The sequence below is a fragment of the Lutzomyia longipalpis genome, chromosome 1 (assembly GCF_024334085.1).
Source record: "Lutzomyia longipalpis isolate SR_M1_2022 chromosome 1, ASM2433408v1".
NCBI classification, from domain to species: domain Eukaryota; kingdom Metazoa; phylum Arthropoda; class Insecta; order Diptera; family Psychodidae; genus Lutzomyia; species Lutzomyia longipalpis.
Genome location: NC_074707.1, coordinates 11,872,267 through 11,896,459, shown reverse-complemented (window position 1 = coordinate 11,896,459; position 24,193 = coordinate 11,872,267). Strand labels below are relative to the sequence as shown.

At 29.7% G+C, this 24,193-nt stretch overlaps 5 protein-coding genes across 15 annotated transcripts in view; 4 read left to right on the top strand and 1 right to left on the bottom strand.

Moving 5' to 3' along the window:
• LOC129789821 (RNA-binding protein Musashi homolog 2) overlaps positions 1-12,397 on the top strand; it is a 96,867-nt gene extending 84,470 nt beyond the window's left edge. For 7 of the 10 annotated variants that reach the window (XM_055826916.1, XM_055826877.1, XM_055826924.1 and 4 more), the window contains 3 exons: positions 4,292-4,577; positions 4,659-5,293; positions 5,588-12,397. In XM_055826916.1, coding sequence (XP_055682891.1) covers positions 4,292-4,577; positions 4,659-5,293; positions 5,588-5,822 — 1,156 coding nt within the window. In that variant the 3' untranslated portion in view covers positions 5,823-12,397. The remainder of the gene's footprint in view (positions 1-4,291; positions 4,578-4,658; positions 5,294-5,587) is intronic. The other 3 variants (XR_008750514.1, XR_008750511.1, XR_008750510.1) reach the window with 1 other exon arrangement.
• The window catches only part of LOC129790533 (normal mucosa of esophagus-specific gene 1 protein-like), a 44,975-nt gene extending 20,950 nt beyond the window's left edge, over positions 1-24,025 (bottom strand). The window contains exons 1-3 of the mRNA XM_055828085.1: positions 23,865-24,025; positions 23,695-23,790; positions 3,748-3,900 (exon numbers count right to left, since the gene is read on the bottom strand). Of these exons, the coding sequence (XP_055684060.1) occupies positions 3,748-3,900; positions 23,695-23,790; positions 23,865-23,867 (252 nt within the window). The 5' untranslated portion in view covers positions 23,868-24,025. The remainder of the gene's footprint in view (positions 1-3,747; positions 3,901-23,694; positions 23,791-23,864) is intronic.
• Positions 1-24,193, top strand: part of LOC129790073 (luciferin sulfotransferase-like) — a 767,385-nt gene that overhangs the window by 480,415 nt on the left and 262,777 nt on the right. The window lies entirely within an intron of this gene.
• The window catches only part of LOC129788207 (probable Rho GTPase-activating protein CG5521), a 626,970-nt gene that overhangs the window by 340,000 nt on the left and 262,777 nt on the right, over positions 1-24,193 (top strand). The window lies entirely within an intron of this gene.
• Positions 1-24,193, top strand: part of LOC129788331 (tolloid-like protein 2) — a 606,934-nt gene that overhangs the window by 319,964 nt on the left and 262,777 nt on the right. The window lies entirely within an intron of this gene.

The window sequence follows — 24,193 nt, the reverse complement described above, 5'->3', positions numbered from 1 at the left end:
CGGTACCATGACAACGTGTCCATTGGAAAATTCTGTGGAGGGTGGTGGCGAATTTTCGCATCACTTCGTCACGCCGAGTCGACGCACCACGGCACCCTTAACACACACGAGTTCAGAAGAAAATCATTTATGACCCCCTATCTGGATCACGAAAACTCTCCCGTTAGAAGCATCCCTTAGCGTGCAAACTTTATACATACAACTGACTACACTACGCAAATTGCATTTTGAATTTATTAAAAAATCTTCCCCTTAGCTAATGATATATCTGCTTTTATATATGTAGCTGTACAATACATATAGTAGAAACAACCCCTTAAAAGCTCTACCCTATAATGATAAAAATGGAAATTTGAGAATTGGACACACCCTGTTTCTGGCATGCTATACCCGAGTAATTCTTTTCAATTTGCTTTTTAATTGATGAAAAGCGCTTCTGCTACGGGCTCAGCTCTACTTCATAATGCTATTCAATTGATGGGGCGCCGTCGCCAGACAAGGGGTGGAAATTCGCCAGTCTGCGTGTGGATGCGCGAGGGATGCTAATAGCAAAAATGGGGTACATTTCCACGCATGTGTGGTAAATACCCCTGAGGCGATTTTCACATTGAACCATCTTGTCTTGATTTAGGTGTAGCTATATATTTTTACTTCTCTCTGTGCCCTTTCACGATCTCTAGCTAGAATGCGTTCTCTCTCTAACCAATTACGATGCCAAAGAGAAGTATAAAATAAGGGACAATGGAGTAGGATTTTGGTGAGAAAAACTCGGGGTGTTCTCCTCTGTAATGTGGGGAGGAAAAGTCACCCCCCGAAAAAAAAAATATGTACAAGAGAGATGGTAGATGTCCTTTGTTATCCCCATGACACTTGCTTCTGCTCCCCACACATCTTGGCACGTTCGTGTTTGACATCACAATCATCGTCATTATCGGGAAAATGTCTCTTCTCCTCCAAAAAAGGAAAAGAAGCTGCACAAATCAGACCCCAACACTGTGAGATTCTCTTTTTCAACACACTGATGAACAAGGTACTCACATGGATTTTCTTTCTATCGCCCTTTGCAGGAGGGATGGGGTTTTTCTAGTTTTTCGTCACGTCTTCCCACCCATTTTTGGGCGAAAGAGTGAGGAAAATCAATAGACCAATTTAGGGGTAGGTTGGGATGCTCATGAGAGAGAGAGAGAGAGTTTCCATTTCACAAGTACCCCGGCAAGTCTATACCCCACCCTGTGACTGCATTTTCCAAACCACCCCACAAGTCAATGGAATATTTGTGTATTGAACTCTGGGGATGGGATTTAGCCATCCTACCCAGCCACTCCTCAAAGATTTTTCACAAGATGCCATGTCTCGTCATGAACTGCAAAAAAATCATGCTGGTAGTCTTTTGCACTTTGCACTATGCTGACACTATGCTAACGATCGTGGTGAATCATAATGTATAAATAGAATTTATCCTTGAAGGTGTTGTTTAAAGGTTTCTAACTTTCAGCTTAGGTACAGAAATAAAGAAAATTAAAGTTGAAACCTTTAAAGGGGAACTCACTCAATAAATCTTTATCGATATTCTATTACACTAAGCGACATTCTCAGAATCAAAATTCTAAAAATATCTTTCACAGACAGTTGAATTACTGAAGATAGATCCATAAATAAAGTATTTCAAAATCATTGAGACTCCTTAAAAATTCATTTTAAAGACATCTCTAAAGAGTTAAAATTTCCCTATTATATCACATAAATTGAAAATCAATAGATTAAATAATTCAATTATTTTCATTATTCCTGCTCCTGTACAAAGTGTTTGAGGGCGAGTTTGAGTGCAAAAGAAGACATCCTCGAGAATGAGTGAGAAAGTTCAACACTGTAGCTTCGGCGCACAGTTGTTTTTTTTTTATTCTATGGGGTGTTCTTGTCATGAAACGAGGGTTGATTATCAAAAAGCTTGCGTACTATGGGGTAGAGAAGCCATAATCGGGGTGGAAGAACCTCCGAGTGATTTTTAAATGAATTTTCCCACATCAACAAAACTCTTTGGAAATTATGAAAATTTCAATCAAGCTCTGAGTCTTTTGATAATAGAATTTAATTGAAAATCCTTGCCACAAAGTGGATTAATGAGATGAAAATATGTTGCCAAAAAACGAGGATTTAATGTGGTGTTTATTCAGCATGGTGTACGTGTGTACAGGGTGCGCTATAGGGTGGGGTGTCTCACTTGGCAAAGTTCAAATTTTCCTAACGAGTGGGCGGGGAGAGAGTTCAATGAACCTCGAGGGAAAAAGTTGTGTGCTCTTTTTCGGTATAGAAAATGTTATACTATGTAGGTATATAGAAAGAATAAAAATTTCTCCGTGTGGGCCTGAAGAGAAATTGTGGCAAAATAGCTTTTATGTTAATTAATTTCAAATCTCCGCCACTCCATTCTCATAGCTACTTCTTTTTTTTTGTATTTTATTTATTAACCACAGAAGCATGTTGTGCTCTTTTATCATCATCCACCATTACTGTTAAATGGAGAATTTGCACGAAATTCACATGATTGAATAGAATAGGGAGCAATTTTTCCCAGCACTCTGTACGTGAGGTATAGAGAGCGAATGAGAAAAAAAAAGAAGATGAAAATGACCTGTAAGGTGAGACGAAAGGTGGTGGAAAAATGAAGAAACTGTTGACTATGTGTATTTTATTAATAAAATGAGTGCAAGAGAGATGGGGAGAGAGAGAGAGAAGAAAATTAAAGGTGAACAACTCACGAACGCTCTATTCTCACGAGGTCAAGTGAAAAGTTCAAGGCAATTTGAGCCTTGAGTGTTTAGTTTTGTCTCCATTCCACTTCTTGGCTTTTCCTCCATCGTCGATGGAGGAGTCAAAATTGCTTTCTTTTTCCCCTTCTGCATGGGTTAACTTGTGACACATGGGTGCTTTGCTGTTGGGGCAATGGGGTGGGTACCACAAGAAAGGCTCTCCCTGGTCAATGGCAATTTTGCACCACTTTCAGCACATTTCGGAGAGGGTGTTTACGGGGGTGTTTAGCTAACTCTTTAAGGAGCGTGTGTGTCACAGAGAGGCCATGAATAAAACATTGTGACCCCAACTAAATGCACTACAAACTCTCTGTGAACTCATTTGGCAGAGAAGGGGGTTTCGATAGAAAGTTAAACTGTATGAGAGAGTGGTGGTAGTATTTAACCCCTTGTTGCGGTTGTTGAGTTTGTGATTGATTGACCAGCTGGTGAATGTGCTCCCTCACCGGTAGTTTTTATCATCCCGGAAAAAAAGTAGCACGAAATGGCTCACCAAACTTTGTCCCTGTGAAATTAATGATGTGATGGACAAAAAGCCCCCCAACCCACCCCAATGTGTGGGAGGTGATTTGAAAATAAATTGCGTGAAGGCTGTTCGTTGAACCCCTAGGAGCTCAACCCCATTAAACCCAAGGGTGTGTGAGAAATAAGGTGACCGGAAAAACACTGAACGTACATTACCTGTACGTAGGGAAAATTGTTCTATGTATGGGATATTTTGCAAGAGTTCTTATTGTTAGTAAAAATACGTTAAATATAGTATTGAAAAAAAGTTTAAAAATTGAGAAAAATCGTTTAATTTTCCTTTTAAAAATTCAAAGAAATCCTTTTTAAATAATTCTCAAAGTTGTCACAATAAAACGTTTCCCATTTTAAGACATCTCTCCGGTATATAAATAACAAATGCACGATGTATAAATAAATCAAATAAACTCACCTTCAATGCTCGAGGATTCTCCAGATCCATCGTCTGCCAGTGGGGTTTGGATGTCTTACGGAAAACCAGGTTGTCTCGTGTTTGGGAGCAGTACACGATGAAGCCAATCATCCCAACCACTGTGCAACTAATCAGAACGACGAGGGGCACGACCTGGAAGGAGGTATTTCCGTCACATGAGACGACTGATTTTCAAATCAGACACTCGTTAGCATTCAACGATCATTCCATTCTCAATGAAATCTATTTTAATAAAATATAGTGGAAACTGGGGCTACCTAAAATCCCATTGAATTTATCATCTTACTTTTTATCAGATTTATCATTATAATGGTTTTAAATCCCTACTTAAGCATATTTTTTTATAATACAATTTAAAATAAGCAATGATTCCTTTGCACCATTTTTTCGCATAACAAACCTAAGCATTCCTTGTATTGAAAACTTTGGCTTTTGTTCTCTTCTTCTTCAAGATTTTTTGCATTGCGAAGTTTATTTTCAAGAGAAGTGAATTTAATTAAATTCAAAAAATGTCTGTTTATAGTGCGGGCCTCGAGACAAAGCCCCTCATCGATCACGACCTGCAAAATGCCTTGATAGCCATCAATCCAATGAATGGGACGGCGGTTAATGGGGCGATCAATGGAACCACAAATTCACATTCAAGCTCATCGGGCAGATCAACACCAAACACAGGCACAGATCCCGCTCCTGGGAAGCTCTTTGTGGGCGGTCTGAGTTGGCAAACGAGTGCGGATAAGCTGAAGGAGTACTTTGGCATGTTTGGTACAGTCACAGATGTCCTCATTATGAAGGATCCCGTCACACAGGTGAGATAAACTTTTTTTTTCCTTTTGCCTTCTGTTGCGAATTCTCATTCGTTTCTTATGCAATGTTCCTTCGTCCTCCAGAGGAGTCGGGGTTTCGGCTTCATCACATTCTCAGACCCATCGAGTGTGGAGAAGGTGCTGAAGGTACCCATTCATACGCTGGACGGCAAGAAGATCGATCCGAAGCATGCAACTCCCAAGAATCGACCGAAACAGGCGAATAAGACAAAGAAAATCTTCGTGGGTGGTGTGAGTCAGGACACATCAGCGGACGAAGTGAAGGGGTACTTCAGTCAATTCGGCAAAGTGGAGGAGACAGTGATGCTAATGGACCAGCAGACGAAGCGCCATCGTGGCTTTGGCTTTGTCACGTTCGAAAATGAGGATGTGGTGGATCGCGTGTGCGAGATTCACTTCCATACGATCAAGAATAAGAAGGTGGAGTGCAAAAAGGCGCAGCCAAAGGAGGCAGTTACGCCGGCGGCGCAACTACTGCAGAAAAGACTGATGCTGGGTGGTCTTGGTGTCCGGATGGCGGCTCCGGCACCAATGGTAGGGCCCGCCGGCACAGTGGCGGCCGCTAATCCACTTGCTGTCGTACAGGCTCAGGCACAGGCGGCTCAGGCAGCCGCTGCCGCTCTTCAAGTACAAAATGCTGCAGCCGCCGGCTTTGGAAAAGTCTTCACAACATATCCACCGACTATTCATAGTTTTAGGTGAGTTCCTTAATTTTTTTTTAATTACTAATTAAAAAAAAAGAATTTTATGGTTTTATCTTTGAAATTTGCAGAAATATTAGTAAAATTAATTTTGCAAAAAATATTTTGCCATTTACACGACCATCACTGTATTTCGTGCAATGTGCTGTAGATTTCTTATTTTCCAGGACTGCAGAAAAGTCTCTCAGGGGTGAAAAATCTCAAAGGAGAAGAAGATTTGCATCCTCATTTTAAATTAAAGATTTTTTTTTTCATTGAGTTCTTATACTGAATTTATTGGTATCATTGCAGATATGCGCCGTATCCTATTCCCGCCGGAGCCGCTGCTGCTGCCGCCCATGCGGCGACCGCACCACAGCCCCAGCCTCAGCCCGCCGCGCCCCCAACGCAAACTACAGCAGCTCTCGCAGCTACCCCAGTGGCACCTGGAAACCCCTATCAGGGCTATAGTCTCACAAATGTGGACATGTCGAGTTTCCAAGGGGTCGACTGGGGTTCCATGTACGGCATGGGGATGTACGTGTAGGGCGTACTTGGCCCCCATGCGTGTGTACAGTGTGTGCCACTATGAGGCCCCCGGGGGTGAATGTGTGGGAGGGCATTTTGGAAGCAAATTGGAGTTGACATGAGACACTGAGAGGAAAATTATGGGAGAATAAGATTGAAATGGATTGGAGTTTGGGGCAGAGAAACACGAGACGGCGTTACAGCAAAAAATTAGATAGTTGAGAAATAATACCAACGGTGACCAAGATGCTAGAAGGGGAATTTGGGGGGACTATCTCAGTACTACCCCCTAGCCATGTGGATGGATTGCTTTTTTCAGAGACGAGCCACACAGATGATAACAAAAGAGGTATCACAATAGAAATTAAAAGAAGAAAACTCACACATGGAGGAGACAAAGTAGTTAGTGAATAACTAAAAGAAAAGAAAAAAAGGAGGAAGAAAATGAAGAGAAAAGAAAGAGATCCAAAACGATTGACATGCTGGAGCGGATTTCATTTCCAACAGACACAATTTCTTTTAGATCGCCAACTGAATCTCGTTTTAGCGTTTTGTTTATGATTTTTCTCTCTTCTTACTTTTCAAATCCAGATGGATTTTAATGAAGGATGCAATGATGGTGAGAAGGGAGAGCGTGAGATGGATAAGTGATGAATGAAAAGCCACAAGAACAACCCACCAAGCTAAACACAAAAAAAAATAGTTACAAGGAAATTTTTACAATGAGAATCCAAGATGAGACGAGAAGCCATTTCCGATGAGTATAAAACCCAACTAAAAATACCTTTTAAATATCTAAATTTTACTTTTAGTGGACAAAATAGATGGCAGAAGTAAAAATGAAATTATTATTAAAAAAAATAATAAATCATAGATATTAGAAGAGAATGTAAACGTTTGGTTTCACCGTAATTTTTTACACCAATTCTCTACATTTTTAATGTAATAACCAAAATACTTATATACGTAATCTCTTTCAAAAATATGTGAGATTGTTCATTGCTCAGAAAATGGTTGAAAAAAAACCTCCTAGATATTTGTTTTTGTGTTAATAACTTTCATTACTTCTTTGTCTTCTTGTTTTTTTTATATATACCACTAATATTCTCCTTAGTTGTTCTTGTGTAATCTATGCAACACATCTCTATTGGAATTCTTGTAATTTACTACTCAAAATTTTCATTTAAAATGAAAAATTATGTTATGCAGAAAATATCAAAAAAAAACTTTAGAGATTAACAAAATTACATGATTGTTAGAATTTTAATTTATTTTAATTCTAAAATTTTAAGTGGATTAAACACCCCCATAGAGACAGAAATTTTATCTCAATGTAATGTATTGAGCAGAAATTTTATATTTATTATAAAAATTATCACTGAAATAGCATTTTTTGTTCACTGCAGATTAACAACCAAAAAATATAGAATTTTCATTATGAAAACAAATCCTATTCTTATGTAAAAATTTCATTAGATTTGTTTGCATTATTTGATAAAACATAATACCAACACTTCTTAGCTTATTTTTTTTTAATCTGTTTTGATTTTATTTTTTTTAGATTTTTCTGTATATTTTTTGTCTACATTTTTGATTACATTTAAATTTGAACAAAAACGTAGTTCTGAAGATTTTAACAAACAAAAACCCATTCAATAGTTTAACAAAACTTTAATAAAAATTCTCTTAGCTTTTTTTCCACTCTCTATTTAGATATTCCTTCATTTTTTGGTTTTGGAAAAACAAATTTATTAGCCAAAAAAAAAATTAACATCATCATACAGTATTATTAAAGTAAATAAAAGAAAATATTTAATTGTAATAACTGTGGTGCCTAAAGAATTTCTCAATGAAGAAAATGTAGGATGTTGATGAAAGATTTAACTAAAGAAAAAAAAACAATTTTATCAAATCCCATAGATTAGAGATGAGAAACTTTTTCAACTTTTGTGAGAAGCAATTAATATCGGTTTTTCATTACTATTTATCCCTTTGTCTCCTTTTCATGATGATAGTATTTTTTTATTAGTTAGTTACATAGTATGACGTATTTTTTGCAATTCAATCATACAAAGAGATTACAGGTAGTTTTTTAGATTGTATTTCAGCGCAATTAATTAACCAATTTGGTAAATTAGTAAATTTTGCAGCATCATTTAAACTTCAATTTAAGACTGAAGGATTTAAAAGCTCACAATGAAAAATTCAAAGCTCGAGAGATAAATCCTTCAATTTTGAATTACTGATTCTCAATTTCTTGGATTCCAAGAATTTTAAATTCTTTGAATTAATTTCTACTATTCTTGGTACAATTTCTCTGTATGAGAAAATTTAAAAATAACAAAACTAAAATTAAAGTAGAAATATTTTCAGGACACCACTTTATTTATCAATTTATGCAAATTTTATCTCCCCCCTCCTGAAGGATATTCTAAAATATAACAAAAAATGTAGGAACAGACTTTTAATAAACAAGAAAAGAAGTCGAAATTCAAGAATTCTACCGGTTTCACGTAGATTAAAAAAAAATTAAACTCCTTTTCACAAGGATATGCTGTGAGATTCATGGGAAAAAAATTAAATACAATTTTCCAAGCGAGTTTTCTTTGAAAAAAACAAAGTATATAGCAAAAAATCCACTGATTGGCTTTGAAATTTCACGTCTAAAAACAAATAAATACGATTATAAGGCGTTTGCGATGATGGGAAGTGAAGGGAAATGAAAAGAATTAGAAAATAGGAAGTAAATTTAGACGAATAATTTTCCACAAAATAAAAAAAAATAATATTTTGGGAAAATTATCAAAAACACGGAAGATGCTCTTTCAAGTTTCATGAAAAAAAAAATGGAAAATTCTCAATGTAAAGAGAAAACTTGATAGTTTTTAAGCAATATATCTCGCAATAAGCAGTATTATATATTTTTCAAAGATATTTGAAAAATTCTTTTATTCATTGGTAATGATGGATACTATAAAAAACACAAATGTGTAAAAATTTGAGAATTTTTTGAATTCTTGGTGATGTAACATGAAATTCTTTTCTTGTTCCGCACCCTAGTTTTCCATTATATTGAATTGATAAATTCTCAATGAAAAAAAATCTCGTGTAAGAGGTTGGAGGAGTTAAAATGACGATGATGATATTTTTTAGTGATTCTTTTTTATAATTTGTTTAATTAGGTACACTTTAATCCTTAATTATTCTAACCTTTCGTATTTTTTATTCAAAAAAAACTTCACTCTTTGCTTTGCTTTATTTTTTCTGTTGAAAATTTTCTTTCTTCTTCACAAATTTTTAAAGAAATAAATTTTAAAAATAATAAAAAAAAAACTTTAAAAAGTCAAATTTTTGAATTTGTAAAGTGTGAAAAAAATGCAATTTCCATGGAAAAGGATTAAGTAAAAAAAGCAACTTAAAGAGAAAAAAAATAAGCAAAAAGCAAAACAAATAATTTTTTAAATTAGATAAACCATTTAAAAAAATTTTGACAATTTGAGCAAAAAGAAAATTAATAAGCAAAAGATTTAAAAAACAAAAATTACTTACTTAAAGTAATTTTTTAAAAATAAATCACACAAGACAAAAACTTTTAAAAATTATTAAACGCTTGTGAGAAACCTCAATATAATATTTAAAGAAAAAGAAAAATGAAAAGTTAGTGATCAGCTTTTAATAATCGTTTAGTTGGCTCTTAATTTTTGTGTTAGAAAACAAATACCCAAACTTGCCTCATTAAATATGTATACCTATTTATTACCTTCCTAGGATATTTATTTTACGTAGCTTCCTTCTTGCCCGTATTATTTTTTTTGCACTCTATTGTTCCAATAAAGAGAATGTTTATCATCGAAAAAAAGCGATTTTAAGGAGCGCCATTGCTCTGTTCTTTTATACTATTTTTTTATTTTTTTTATTTTTCTTAATAATTTTTATTGGATGAAAAAAAGAAAGATATTGAAGAAGTAGTTTATACCAAATTAATTATGTTTAGGTGCCTTATCTAGACTTAACCTTATCAAAATGTATTGTTACAAAAAAATGAGTAGATTACTTTCATTTTATTTTTGGTAAATTTATACGGAACTTAAAGCCTCAACAAAGTGAAATTAATTTTGCTTTGTGCTTTAGAATGCCAGAAAATCCTTCGGGGTCGTTTGAAATTAGTTAAAAATGGAAAACATTGGACCTCTCTGGTTGGATTTGAAAGAATTTTTTTTTGTAAATTTATTATTTAGAATAGATATTAATTGTATAAGTTTAATTTCTCTTAATTTCTTTGGCCGCAGTATGATCTTGGTATGATTGAAAATGTCTCTATTGTAAACGATAATAATGCAATATAAGATGGAAAATTAGAGATATGAGTTTGTTTTTTTGTTCAATATAAATAGTCATTGTTTTTCTTTTTAATTTAATTTCTGCAAATTAGTGTTTTCCCGTAAAAATAAACTTACTAACGATGTTTAAAGTTTTATTTGAAAATTTTATTTTTAGTAATATTTTACTTTGGGTTAGCGTATTCATTTTTATTTGTCTGTATAAATAAAATTTAAACAGAAAAGAAATAGATTTTATATGATAATGAGAAAATTAGAAGTAGTTTTGTGTATATATAAAGAAAATGAAAGCAGTTCAATGGAATGAAATTTTTTTGTTGAATTTTTAGTTTCAAACATTTTATTACAGAAAATAAATAACGTAGTTTTATGTGAGACCGAAATTTGAATAAAAACTTTTTGGTTTATTTTTAATTTTTGTTTTTTTTTTTATTATGCAAGAGTATAACTGCAAGGTAGCGGAGAAAAGATTAAATTATGAAAAAATGACTAAATTCACGTGAAACTGAAGAAAAATTCAACATATCGAGAAAAAAAATGACAAAATAAATTAGTTTAAAAAAAGTTAAATTAAATTCTTCAAATGAGAACGTCTGTGAACAACATCATATCATTTTGAAGATTTGGGAAAAATAACAACATTTTTACAGCCTTTCCAAAGTTTGCAAAAACTACTCTCTTTCTTCAGAATATTCGAATATATTTCTTCAATTTCCTCAAAAAAATACCTACATATATTTAAAACTTGACAATAATTAAGCAATAATTGAGATATAAAAAAATATAATAAAAATTAATAAATAATTTTAACAATTTTGATAAATCTGTTGTGAAAATTTAAAAGAAAATTGCGATAGAATTACTCATATTTGAAAATGAAAATGATAAAGTTTTTAAATGTTTTTTGATACTAAATTATTCAAGAAATTATTCTTATTCTTCTCGCGAGAGAACAAAATTATTCTAACAAAGAACAAAATATTCGTAATCTCAAAAAGGTCAGCAACTTTAATTAAGATTTCAAATAAAATCTAGCGGAAAATCGACGAAAATTATTGAATAACAAAAAAGTACAAACTTATATCTCTATCGCGATGGGAAAAAATTTTAAGAGACCAAGACTTCCAATATTAATAAAATTTATTTTCTTGAAGTTATATTTTCATTTCAACTTCGTGGAACCTGATAAAGAAAAAAATGCTTAAAAGGATATAAATACAGAGGACCAATATTTTAACCTCAGAGAAAAAAGAAAACGTAAAATTCTTAATGCTTCCAAGACTTTTCTTCAGTCTAGAATAAGATATTGTGATTGTTTTAATTCCTTTTTTTTATATTATGATTTCTTTTGTGAGATTTTATTGAAATCATGGATATTTCCGTAGATTAAAGAAGAAATATTTTATGGATTATATTTTGTGTGTAGAGCTTTGGCACTTCTTAAAGTATCTGCTTTAAATTTTATATATATTTTTTCTGTAATATACAGTCGCTCGTGGTTCTATTCTACTTGAGAATATATACCTACTCTTTATTTATATTTTTCTTACACCCCCTTTAAAAATTCTTCAGACAACCTCTTTGAAAGACAGAATTTTCTCAATATTTTCACCTTCAACTATATATTTTTTTTCTTGCATTATCCTTAGAACAATAATTAAAAAAAAAAAACGAAGTATTAGTGACACTGAGTATATTAGAACTAAAGAAGAAATAAAAAGTTTTTCTTTGTAGAGGAACAACAAATTGTGAAGAAAGCTGTGGAAAAAAAATAAAGAACAAGAAATAGTAGAACAAAGATAAAGGTGAATTTTTACATTAAAAGAAAAACTATATACAAATTCCTATTAGAAGGTAGTTGATATTTTTTGCGAATTTTAGAGTTTTCTTAATTGCTTTTTTTATGCAAAAATAATTAACATGTGTGTTGTAAATTTTTGCAATTAATCTGTGAAAAAATACAATTTTTCAAAATTGCCATTCACGTTCAAAATATTTATTTTTTTTATTATTACAATTTTAGGTAGAATAAAAAAAACAAAAAAAAAACAAATACTGATTAGCTCTTGAAAACTCTGTAGGGATGCTTCAGATGAATGGGGGAAAAATGTGTAGAAAATCTTTCTGACAATGAGTTATTTTTTTTAATATATAATTCACCAAGAAAGATTGCTTCTCTTAATGCATAATAAAATCTTGCCGATGTTTTTTTTTTGAATGTGAAAACTCCTAAATAAACTCGTTTTCTCAAAAATAGAGAAAAACACGAATTTGACTGAGGTAATACAGTAATATTTTTATTTTAGAGTTAGTTCTTAAAGATATTTTATTTTCTTTAGCAAGTAAGGGATATTTTTGTGAAATGCGAAGAAAAACGTATTTTTATTTTTAAGTGCGATTTTATTTACAATTAACATTAAGTCTCTATCATTTAGTCTTTTGTAGGGGATAGACTTGGAAAGAAAAATTAGTATGATGGATGGTGTAAATCTTTTCAAGTGAATTCCCCTTAAAATAATTCATATTTTATGTTTCTTTTTTAGTAATAATCATAAATAGTATTTTAGTACTGAAGATGGCTCATAGTTACTATCATCTCCTATAAGTATTACTATTTCCTAAGTTTATTTTTAGAGTTTAGATACATATTTCTTACTTTTTGTGGTCCCAACGATGATTTTAGTTTTTATTTTATTTTTTTTTATTCTTAGAATTACAATGTTTTATTTTGAGAAAAGTAGTACTTAATTTCTTTTTTTTTTGTATTAGATTCTAGTTTTATTTTGTTCTTTTATATTTTCTACTTGTATTCCATTAGTTTAAGCACTTATTACATCTAATTTTTAAAAATAAAAAAAAATCATATTTTTGAACTGGAGAATTTTTAACAATAAAAAGTTACACAGTATGAAAATAAAAAATCCGTAATTGAGTTTCTTTGTATATATTTATAAATATATATATTTCTATGTATTTTTATCTGTACTTAGAAGAATTATTATGAAAAAAAAGAAAAAAAAAAACAAATAGCTTGTGCTTTAAGATGGTGTTTATGATTTTAATGTTTTCTTTGAACGAATTAAAAGCATATATTATTAAGATTAATGGGTAAAGAGAGCACTTAATATTAGATAAACTCACTCTATACTCTTTATTACTAAAACAACAACAAATAAATAATACAGTCAGGTATTGATTAACGTCGCATGGGATATACTCTTTCCACTCATTATTATTAATGGGTGGAAAGAGTATATCCCATGCGACGTTAACCAATACCTGACTGTAATAATTTGCACGCTAATTTTTGTAGAAATAATCCTTCATCCTATTTTCCCTCTCCATGTTCTTTTATTTCTCTATTTTCGTTATTTCATTTTATCATCAAAAAACAATTTTCTTTTTTACTTTTCTCATAAATCAACATAATTCCTTTGTCTTTGGTTACATTTCGCGAGATTAGAGATGTTATATTTCATGGATATTCATGAATATTTCATGAAAAATTTCACATAACAACTCTACGCGAGATAGATAGTTAAAAGGAAAATAAAGAAACAGACTCAAAAAAAAAAGAGAAGAGATCCAGAAAAAAATTAAGAAAAATAAAAAGTATTCGATTGAGGAATTTCTAAAGGAATGTCCTCTTTTGGAAAAACAAACGTAAAAAGAATCTTCACAAATTTAGAAAGACTTGTTGTATTGTTGTTGTGTGATAGTGTATTTCATGAATAGATATTTATACTAATTAATAAAACAAAACAAACAAATATATGGCAAAAAGTGGATTTAAAAAGAAATTTCAAAGGAAAATCGTATGAAATGTGACTAAATATTGCTTTTGTGTGTAGAAAAAAAATATTCGTGAATGATATCAAATCTAATCACCTGCAAAAAAAAGTTACACACACATTTTTCTGCATGTCTCTTCCTGAAAACAATGAATGAAAAAAAACCTTACTAACCCCACCCCTCTCTGAGAAAAAAATCTAATTGTAGCAAATCACATTATTTGTACTAAATGAAACAAAATAAAAATGAAAACTTTTCTCACATTTTTCAAGACTTCTCTTTCGAATGTAAAATTAGTGTGTAGAAAATCATACAAGAGAGAACAAAAGAGAAGAAGATATATGAATTTTTTCTAAGAGGTCAATCGAATACTTTTTATTCTTTCCGAAAGAAGAAAAAAAGGAAGAATCATATATTAGAAAATTTTGCCATACTGTGGCAAATTTTTCCAAGAATAAAAAAAAATATTTTCTCATATTTAAAAACAAGAAAAAAAAGTATATAAAATAATATATCAAGTATTTTTATCCAGAAAACGTCAAGCTCATATTTTTTTCATCACTAATTTTCTCTCCTTAAGTCAACAACATAATGAGACAATACTCTTATCGTAAATAAATGAAAAGATAATTTTTAGAGAGATGAAAAAGTATAATAAAAATGAGAAAAAAAGATAAAATATATCTGAGAGCAATAACTGTAATTAAAAAAAAATTTAATGAAAATTTTAAAAGTAAGCTTACAAGCATTCTCTCATCAAAGTAATATATGAGAACAATGATGAAAATTTTATTAAGAGTGACACCTTTTTTGTAATAAATACATTTAAAAAAAAAAGTGAAGTAAAAAAATATTGAATTTGAAAATGAAAGGTAAAAAACACAATATACGAGAAGCGTTTTAAATAAAAAAGGTTCCTCTATTTTTGTATTTCTAATATTATTCATAAAAATAATGAAAAAAGTAAGTAAAAAAAAGTGTAAAATAAATTATATAAATTACTATATATTACATTTCTAATCTTAAAACAAAAAAAACTATTGACTAAAAATATAATTCTAAAGGATGAAGAAAACTCTCAAACAGTATAAAAAAATCAAGTTATCAAATTTTTGCATAATTCATTCAAATCACTTTTAGATGAAGAAAAAAAAAGAAATTTTTAACATTTCTCACACATTTATCTTACTGTACATTTTTCGCAAAAAAAATTCGTATAATATAGACATTTTAATTCGATGGAAAATATATAGGTAAATGAAAATGCATTAAACACGCCCATTTTCCATTTCTAAAGAAAAAAAGAGAAAAAAAAGTGAGCAAGATAAAGAAATTTTTGAAAAGTAAAATAGAAATAATCGCAAAATGTATCTTTCATTTTCTTAGCAAAAAATCTTACAAATGAAAATTAATATCCTTCTTCGTTTCCTCTGTTCCTTAACGTTCTTTCACACACACCTCTTTCCATTTCTTAACTTCACACCATATTTCCCTTCTAAAAACATTTTCTAGTTTTTTTTTATTTCTATTTTTTTTTGTATTACTAACACACACACATCCACCCATTGAACATTTTTTTATTCTACGAATTTTAAAATTAACTTTTAGTGTAGTTTCTTTTCCACATTAAAAATAATACATAGATAAAGAAAATCCTTTTATTTGTTAAACACTTAAGTAAAAAAAAAAAAAAGAAACAAATTGAACTTTTATTGTTTTTTGGAGTAGTTTTGCTGTTTCTTAGTAATTTTTCACGATATATAAAAATGTATTTTTAAATATATATATCTCATAAATTTATCTTTGCATAATGTTTATAGTGCATAAAAAAACAAAGCAACTTGTACCGCAAATTCTTTTTCTTTTTCAATACATAAACAAATTCATTTTATATGAAAAAAAGCAAAATCACCCAGAAAAAATAGTAAGAAATATAAGACAAAAAAATGCAAAACAGGTAATTTCTGTGTGGAAATAAATTGTATAACTCTCAAAAACACATTAAATAGGCGTAGATTTACTGCAAGTAAAACAAAGTAAATGAAAAAAAATACAAAGTAGCTATTATGGAAGCAGAAGAAGACGAAGAATCCCAAACTTGCAACATTTAAATAAAAAATAATCTCTCATGTATTTTAAAAAAAAGAAAATTAATCAATGTGTGTGTCGTGTGTCTTTAAAAAAAAATACAGAAAAAAATGCAAAAAACATTTCACATAAATCGATGAAAAATTACACAATTACTTGTAAAACTAAATGAAAAAAAATACGTGGCAGAGGAAGGAAAAGAAGGAAGAAATTGAAAGAATAAGAAAAATAAATTGTGATATTTTCTCGTAGAATGAAAACAAAAATCAATTTAATAAGTTTTTCTTCTTCCTCTTTCCTTTCATTTTCTTCAAATTTCTATCAACTTTCATCTCTTTTTATTGAAAGATTTCCTTTTTTTTTTTAAATTAATTCTAGTGGTATTAGCGTAATGTATAAAAAAAAGCTCTTGATATATAGAAAAAATACACACATTTTCTTCTAAAAAAAAACTCGAATAAAATCTATTTTTAGCTAAGAAATCGAAAAAAAAACTGACGTCATAAATCTCACTCTTTCTAAAATGAAAAAAAAAAAACATTTATGCTCTATCCCACCTTTTGCTCTTCTTCCCTTTAAAAAAAAATTCACACAGAAATTATTAATGTTTCATGTTGTTTAATGTTTATAGAGGAAAAAAAAAACATTGCAAAAAAAGTGATTGCGCAAAAGGCTAAAAAGAAACTTTTCTTTAGTCACAATCTTTCAAATATTTGTCTTTTAAATCCTCTTTGAAAATTTTTGTGTAGAATTTTTTCTAGAAAGTGATTTATTGTCTGTATAAAAAACGTAGCTACTAAAAATGGATTTAAAAAAAAAAAGACAAAACACATTTTTTCCCTTTTACAAAATGTTCTTTCTTTCTATTTTTTAATTTTCTTTTAACAACAGTAATCCTCCTTTAATATAACTACTAAAAAAAACCTTACCTCCTCTACTTTTTTCTGAAATAACCACATTAAGAAATTTGTAAACAAAAAAAAGTTTTCCAATTTAGTTTAAAAGAAAAAGAAATATTATTTCTCTTAATATGTGAATTTGCAGTTTTATTTTCCAAGTAGTTTTGAATTTGATTTAATTTTTTTTTATATTTTTTCTCACTTCTACTAATTACGTAAATAGATTAAGTAGTAGTTACATTATTTTTTATTATTTTGTATTTCCTTATTACTTAATACAACTTAGACATTTATATTGGATATAAATTATATAATAATTATATAAATATTCTTAGAAACTTAGTGTAATTTTTGGGCAAGAATGTAACTGGTGTATCATTGTGTGTGTAATACAATTTTTTCGGGAAATTTAAAAAGCACTCCTTTTTACTGACGAAACTTATTATTCAATTAATATTTTTCTTAGGCAAAAATAAAACAACAAAATACGGTTTGACTTACATTTTGAAGAAGTACTTTTAATGGAATTAGATTTTTTCGTTTTTGATTTTTATTTTATGTTTTTTTTTTATGTTGGTAGTGAACTTTAATGTTTATTTAAATTTTTCATATTTTATCTAATCGCATTGAAGCTGTTGTTTTTTGTTTAATAAACCACAAATTAAAGAAGTTGAGCTTACGAGATGACTTGAATTTATGTTTACATTTTACACTAAAAAAAAATACTTGAAGTGGCTTATTTTATTGTAAAACACTTTGATACTTTAATCAAGCTTTTCAATTTACAAAAAAAACACATAATCAATTTGTTAAAGCTTTTTTTTTAAATAAATATGAGCCAAATCAAAGACATAGTTTAATGTCCTCAAAGACTGATTATGATTTGGTTAAAGGAGCCCATGCGCTTGATATGGGCGAAGTACCTAATTGAAGGAAACGCAGAAAACAATTTTAACCCACCCAGTCTTGTAGGGAATCAAAAAAGGATAAAGAATCGCCAAAAATATTCACCATTTTCCACTGGGGTCACAACGAAAAAAGGCAATAAAGTTTTGTAAAAATTCAAAAAAATTGGCCGCCATTCGCCATTTTGTTCATTTCAATGCATGAAGCATATGTTTCAATCGTTTCAATGCTTCGTCATGAGCTTGTCGATGGGAGTTTGACATTTCATTCATTTTTTTTTTTGAGAGAAAATAAAAAAAATGCGTATTTTTTAGTTTAATTATCGTGGTAAATGTGTTTTACGTGTTGTTCAAGAGTGATTTTTATGTCTGAATACCTGAAGGATGAATTCCTGCACAGTTTGTGACAGTCTCAGCGAGCACATCATTGGTCGTGGAAAAGGTCTTGGGAAAGTATGTGCCAAGAAACATTGTAAGGTTTTGCGTGACAACATCCAGGGAATCACAAAACCAGCAATCCATCGTCTTGTCTGTCGTGGTAGTGTGAAACGCAAAGGATTCCAGCGCAGAGGATCTCTCAATTCGTAAAAAAGTCATCTTCAATACGATCCACGACCAATGTTTTTGGATTGCTTTGCTTTGTAACGAGAGATGTGCTCGCTGAGACGGTCACAAGTTGTGCGGGAATTCATCCTTCAGGTATTCAGATTATAAAAATCACTCTTGAACAACACGTAAAACACATTTACCACGATAATTAAACTAAAAAATACGCAATTTTTTTTTTATTTTCTCCCAAAAAAAAAATAAACGAAATGTCAAACTGTCATCGACAAGCTCATATTGACGAAGCATTGAAACATCTGCTTGATGCATTGAAAGAGACAAAATGGCGAATGGCGGTCAATTTTTTTGAATTTTTACAAAACTTTTTTGCCTTTTTTCGTTGTGACCCCAGTGGAAAATGGTGAATATTTTTGGCGATTCTTTATCCTTTTTTGATTCCCTACAAGACTGGGTGGGTTAAAATTGTTTTCTGCGTTTCCTTCAATTAGGTACTTCGCCCATATCAAGCGCATGGGCTCCTTTAGTACTTGAGCTTTTAGCCTATAGTACTAGAACTCCTACAAAAACTTTAATGTAAAGATAAAATTAAAAAACCCAAAAACACTAGTTTAAATAAATAATAATTATTATTAAAACTAAGAAAAACCTATCAAAATTGCTTAAATAAACGTGGAAATTCTTTAGAATTTTCATTAAGAAATCATTTTAATTGAGACAAATTTCATTCTAATTTTGTGTCTCAAATTGCGATTTGCTACTTAAAAAAGCTCAAGAGTAGTAAGAAAATAATTTCTAATAGCAACTTTTCAATATAAAATTTTTTAAACATTTTGCTTAAATAAACTGAAGCTTTCATATTTTTTAAGGACCCTTTGGGATACAAAAAAATTGTTCAACGTATTCGATTTTGTCCCAAATCAGTGATTAAATCCACCTAATAATAAAGGAAGGACAATGTAAACATGAATTCAAGGCATCATAAGTATCCTCAGGAACCCTCAATGTATATATAAAAAGAACCCCGATTGGAATTTTATGTCTCGATTAGGACAAAAGACGTGAGATGATGAAAAAAAGGTTAAAGAGGTTCCTCTTTTAACTCTCTGCCTTAATTTCTTTCTTTATCTCCAGTCTAAAAATAACAAGTCCCTCGTCGTTGTGATTAACAATGAAATTCGGTTCAATGAATTTCTGCAGAAACAATAGACTCTCTATTATAGATTAATCCTCTTTCAATGTGGCTTTAATGTGGTGAACGAAAGTAAATATATATTTAGGTACTTGTTAGAATTTCCTTCACAAAATTATACCACCGAAAATATTAGTTTGAATCTCAATTTCAATATTTATGATTAGATTTTTTGTGATTGTGTCTTAAATGTAAATAAATTAGTTTACTAACATTTTATTGTACAAGATTTTCATCACATTAAAACCACATTAAGAAAGAATTTTAATTGTGTTTCAAAAGAGAAAAGGGCTCAGCCTTTTTATTATTTTTCTTCCTTTTCAGAGAAGTCTGTAAAACTTTTAAATTGATTTACTGAAACACTTCAATACCTAAAGCTTTTCACCTTCAATGAAAATTAAAAGAAAAATTAAAATATTTGACATTAGCGCTTGCTTCTTAAAGGAAATTATTTTCCTGATAAATCATTAGTATGAAAGCTATAAATATCCTGCATGATTATTCTGAGAATAAATCCTTGACAACTGTTAGGGCAAATTGATCAACAACAATGAGATTTTCCAGCTCGATACTCGAGAAAAAAAGAGAAGAAAAATAGGGAAGACCGGGGCTAATAAAATCATAGAAGAATTTAGAAAAAGTATTGAAAAACATATTTTACAGACAAAATATAGCAAAGTTGTCGGAAAACATCAAAGTTCCTGAAGGAATGATCTGTGTAACTTTCTTCTAATTCATTGGAAAAAATGATATTTTGAGCTTTTCTTAAATCTTTCAGTGAATTAGAATTTTGATCAATTTTGACCTCAAAAGCTCAGTTAATGTTCTTAATACCTCAAAATATTATTCTTTTTTAATTATCTAATCTTCAAAATGTCATGTTCTTTTCTCTCATTCATTCCCATGAAAAATGTTTAGCACTAACTTGTATTTTTACTTTAACTGTAGCGTGATAAGACTGTTATGTTAACCAATCTCTTAAAGCTCCCAATTCTCATAAATAATTTTAATTTACTTAAATCATAAAGAGAGTGTTGAACACTTGAGCAGGAAGTTTCCAGCTTTTAGCTGTGGGATTTATGCTTTTTAATTCTTGGTTGGATCAGCAGATTTTTGTCGTTTCCAACGAAATAAAAAAATTAAAACTATTTCATTAAAAAATAGAACAAGATTTAGAATTAATTTGATAAATTTTACACCATAATGCAAGAAAAATCGTAAGCTTTGGATTGAAGTGTTTCACTTAAAAATCATTTAAATGGTTTTTTTTTATTTAATCACAATCTACAAGTTATAGTATTTCACAGTAAAATTCATTTTTTTTTTCTGTACATAAAATTCACTTTCGAGCAGCTTTTGTATTTACTTAAACAAAATAACAGTTGAGTACATTTTATTTTCATTTTTAGTGTACTTATTTTGACCAAAAATTTCGATATTTACTTTTATTTTTATAAAATCTGGAAAATAATTTCGTAGTTTAGGTGGTATAGCAAGAGAAAAAAAAAGAAAATTGATTTGAAATTGAAATTGGAATTGAAGGAACATCATTACAAAGGTAAGTCTTTCTGTTACCTACTTCTTGTTCACAAAAAAAGAATTTTTTCTAACCTCTTTATGACCTTTTGATATCCACAATTTATTTAGAAAGAGGATTTAATGTTGCAACACATTTGAAGAGGACTCTGCCAATTGAAGGGAAATTAATAATAAATATTGAAATAGCTGCATGCAAACTAAATATTAATTCAAAATATTTATTTAGAGATTCAATAAATAACATTGACATTATAGGTTTAAAATTAATGATGTTTAGTTTTCAAGATAGACAGAGTAGAGAATATTTCTGAATTAATTGTTGGTGATATTAATGACATAAAATTATGTATCAAAGTTAGTTCTTTAGATAATTCCTCACAATATATTTTTTTTAAATTAGGATTTAAAATTCATTTTCATCTCCATTTACTGAATTCTCTTCCCGATCAAATGTGTTGCAACAAAATCTATCAATTGAAAAACAATCCATTAGCGTAGATTATTTCCAATAAAATTTAATACAAATCAATTTGAGTCCTTTAAAAGTTTCCCTAATCGTGTCGGTTAGTGTTCTATTTCTTACCCATTTTCCTCGCTGATCGTAGAAACTGAAAATTTTCCCGGTAGTGTAATACGCAGTGATTAAAAGAAAATAATTTTGTGAACTTATTTTGTTCTATTAGAAAAGTTTGTGCCAAAGAATAACTTTTTTTTATGTTAATGTGGGTGGTAAAAGAGTGTCCTTAAAAAGAAATCTCTTTTTTGTATTTAACGTTCTTTTTCTCAATTTTTCATTAGTTTCATGTTTTAGTAATTCAAAAAAATTTATTTTATATTTTCCTCGTAGATATTTTTCATATAAAAAATTTCATAAACTTTTACACTGTAAATAATTTATATATATACATATATATTTTTTTTTAATTATTTCCGTTTGTATCTAGTTTTTCATTTAAATATCATCATCCTCATTTTGAGATGTATAAAAAATCAAAAAAAAAAGTGTATTTTTGATCTCTTATTAACTCCACGAGAGATTGCTTGAAAACTAAAAATTCTAATAAATATTTAAAAAATATATACATATATCTACACATATGTATATTCTGAAAGGTAAGTATAATTTTTATTTTATTTTATAGTTAAATCTCAATAAAAAAAATAATATTTATAATATAAAAAAATCAGAAACGTGAAAAGCGTTTCTAAGCGTGAGAAAATTCTATGAAAAACTGAAGTAAAAAAAAATGTTGATAAGATGGTGAAAAAAAATGAATACCTAATAATCAAATTGTGATAATTAAGGTCTATTAATCTTTATACTTATAATCAAACTTAGCTTATTGATTAAGGACGAAATTAGTGAATTAGTGTTTTTTTCCCTCATTGTGTTCCTCAATATATATACATAATTTAGAAGACTTTCCATTTAACATTCAAGAAAGTTGTACAAATTTAAGAAGAAAAAAAAGAATTCAGAGTAAATTAGATAAAGAGGTGTAATTAAATTTAGTTAGTTTTTCATCTCTAGAAGTAACACAGGGCAGTTAAATTTTGTGGTGCAATTTAAAGATTTAGCATTAATTGAGGAATTAATCGGAATACGCGTCGCGTAATGCTCCTAGTTTTGTTTTCATTAGGATCAGCTGGGTAAAAAACTGGCAAAAATTTTATAAAAAATGCAAATAATGACGTCACTAAAAGAATTATGACCAGAGATTTTCTTTTTTGCCATGAAAGAATTTGCTTCCAATAATCAATTAATTCCACCAAAAATTGCTGCCCTGTGTTATTTTTGTCACATTTTAGATTTAGTATTTTCTCACTTTTTTTTAATCTTGGTACTTTGCGTAATGGAAGATTATGATAACAAGAAGAATTTTTGTGTTTAGAGCGTTTCTTTCCGCCTTATCAATTAACACTGCACTGAAGTTTTGCAAAAACTAGACGAAGAAATGTTCAAAAGAAAATATAAATAACCTACCTATATATAATTTAATTTCCTCTCTAATATTGTATTCTACTTATATAAAACATATAAATAATTTGAATTTTATGCAACTATCCCACCAAAAAAAGATTGCTTTTTTACATTTTGTTTTTAAATTATTTCCTTAATATTTTTTTTTCTTCCACTAACAAATAGGATTTAATATTTCTTAAATTTGTAAAATGTATTTTTCGTGAATATAAATTAAGCAGATAGACATCAAATTAAAAAAAAAAACGATGGAACATTATACAAAAATCTAGTCATTTTCTTTGTTGTTGTTCAAATAATACTTTAGATGAGACTTTTTTTTACCATTTTAGATTTTATTATTATACATACTTAATATATTACTTTGTATTGTATTTTATTTATTTATTTATCTTTTGGAAAAGTGAGAGAAAAACTTTTAAATATATATAATCTTAATTATTGCGTAATTTAGATCATTAGTGTACAGAAAAATCTATTTATTCACATATAATGATATTTAGAATGGAGAAGCGTAATTTTTTCTTATACAAAATAAAAGTCAAAAAAAGGATATTAAAGAAAAATAAATAAAAAAAAACAATCTTTTACCGCTTTATGGTGTTTCATTCCCTGCCATGAGAATCCGAAGGCTTTGCGATGGCTCACAGGGCGAAATTCCGCCATTCCCCGCACAAATTGACGCATCTGGCAGATTGGGGAGAGGAGGATGGGTGGAATTACATTGGCGTGGTTCGCACAAATATTTGATTTTTACTCACCATTTTTCTTTAATGAGTTTTTATGGAAATTTTCCTTTGGAGAAAAAAAAATATCGAAGAAGAAGAAGGTTCAACACCAATAACTTTTGCCAACACTCACGGTCTAGGCCCACTCTCACGGAATTCTGTGCATACGTGCGAAAATCCACCAGGAGATATCAGCAAGCCAAAGAGGGCCAACGATAACGAGTGCTCCATACGAATTTCTCCCACTAAATCCACCGCTGATAACATTTTATCAATCGATATGGTAATTCCACGAAAGTGCAGCATTCAGGAAAATATTTTCTTTTCTTGTTTTCAAAAAATAAATCTTTTAGAGGAAGCCG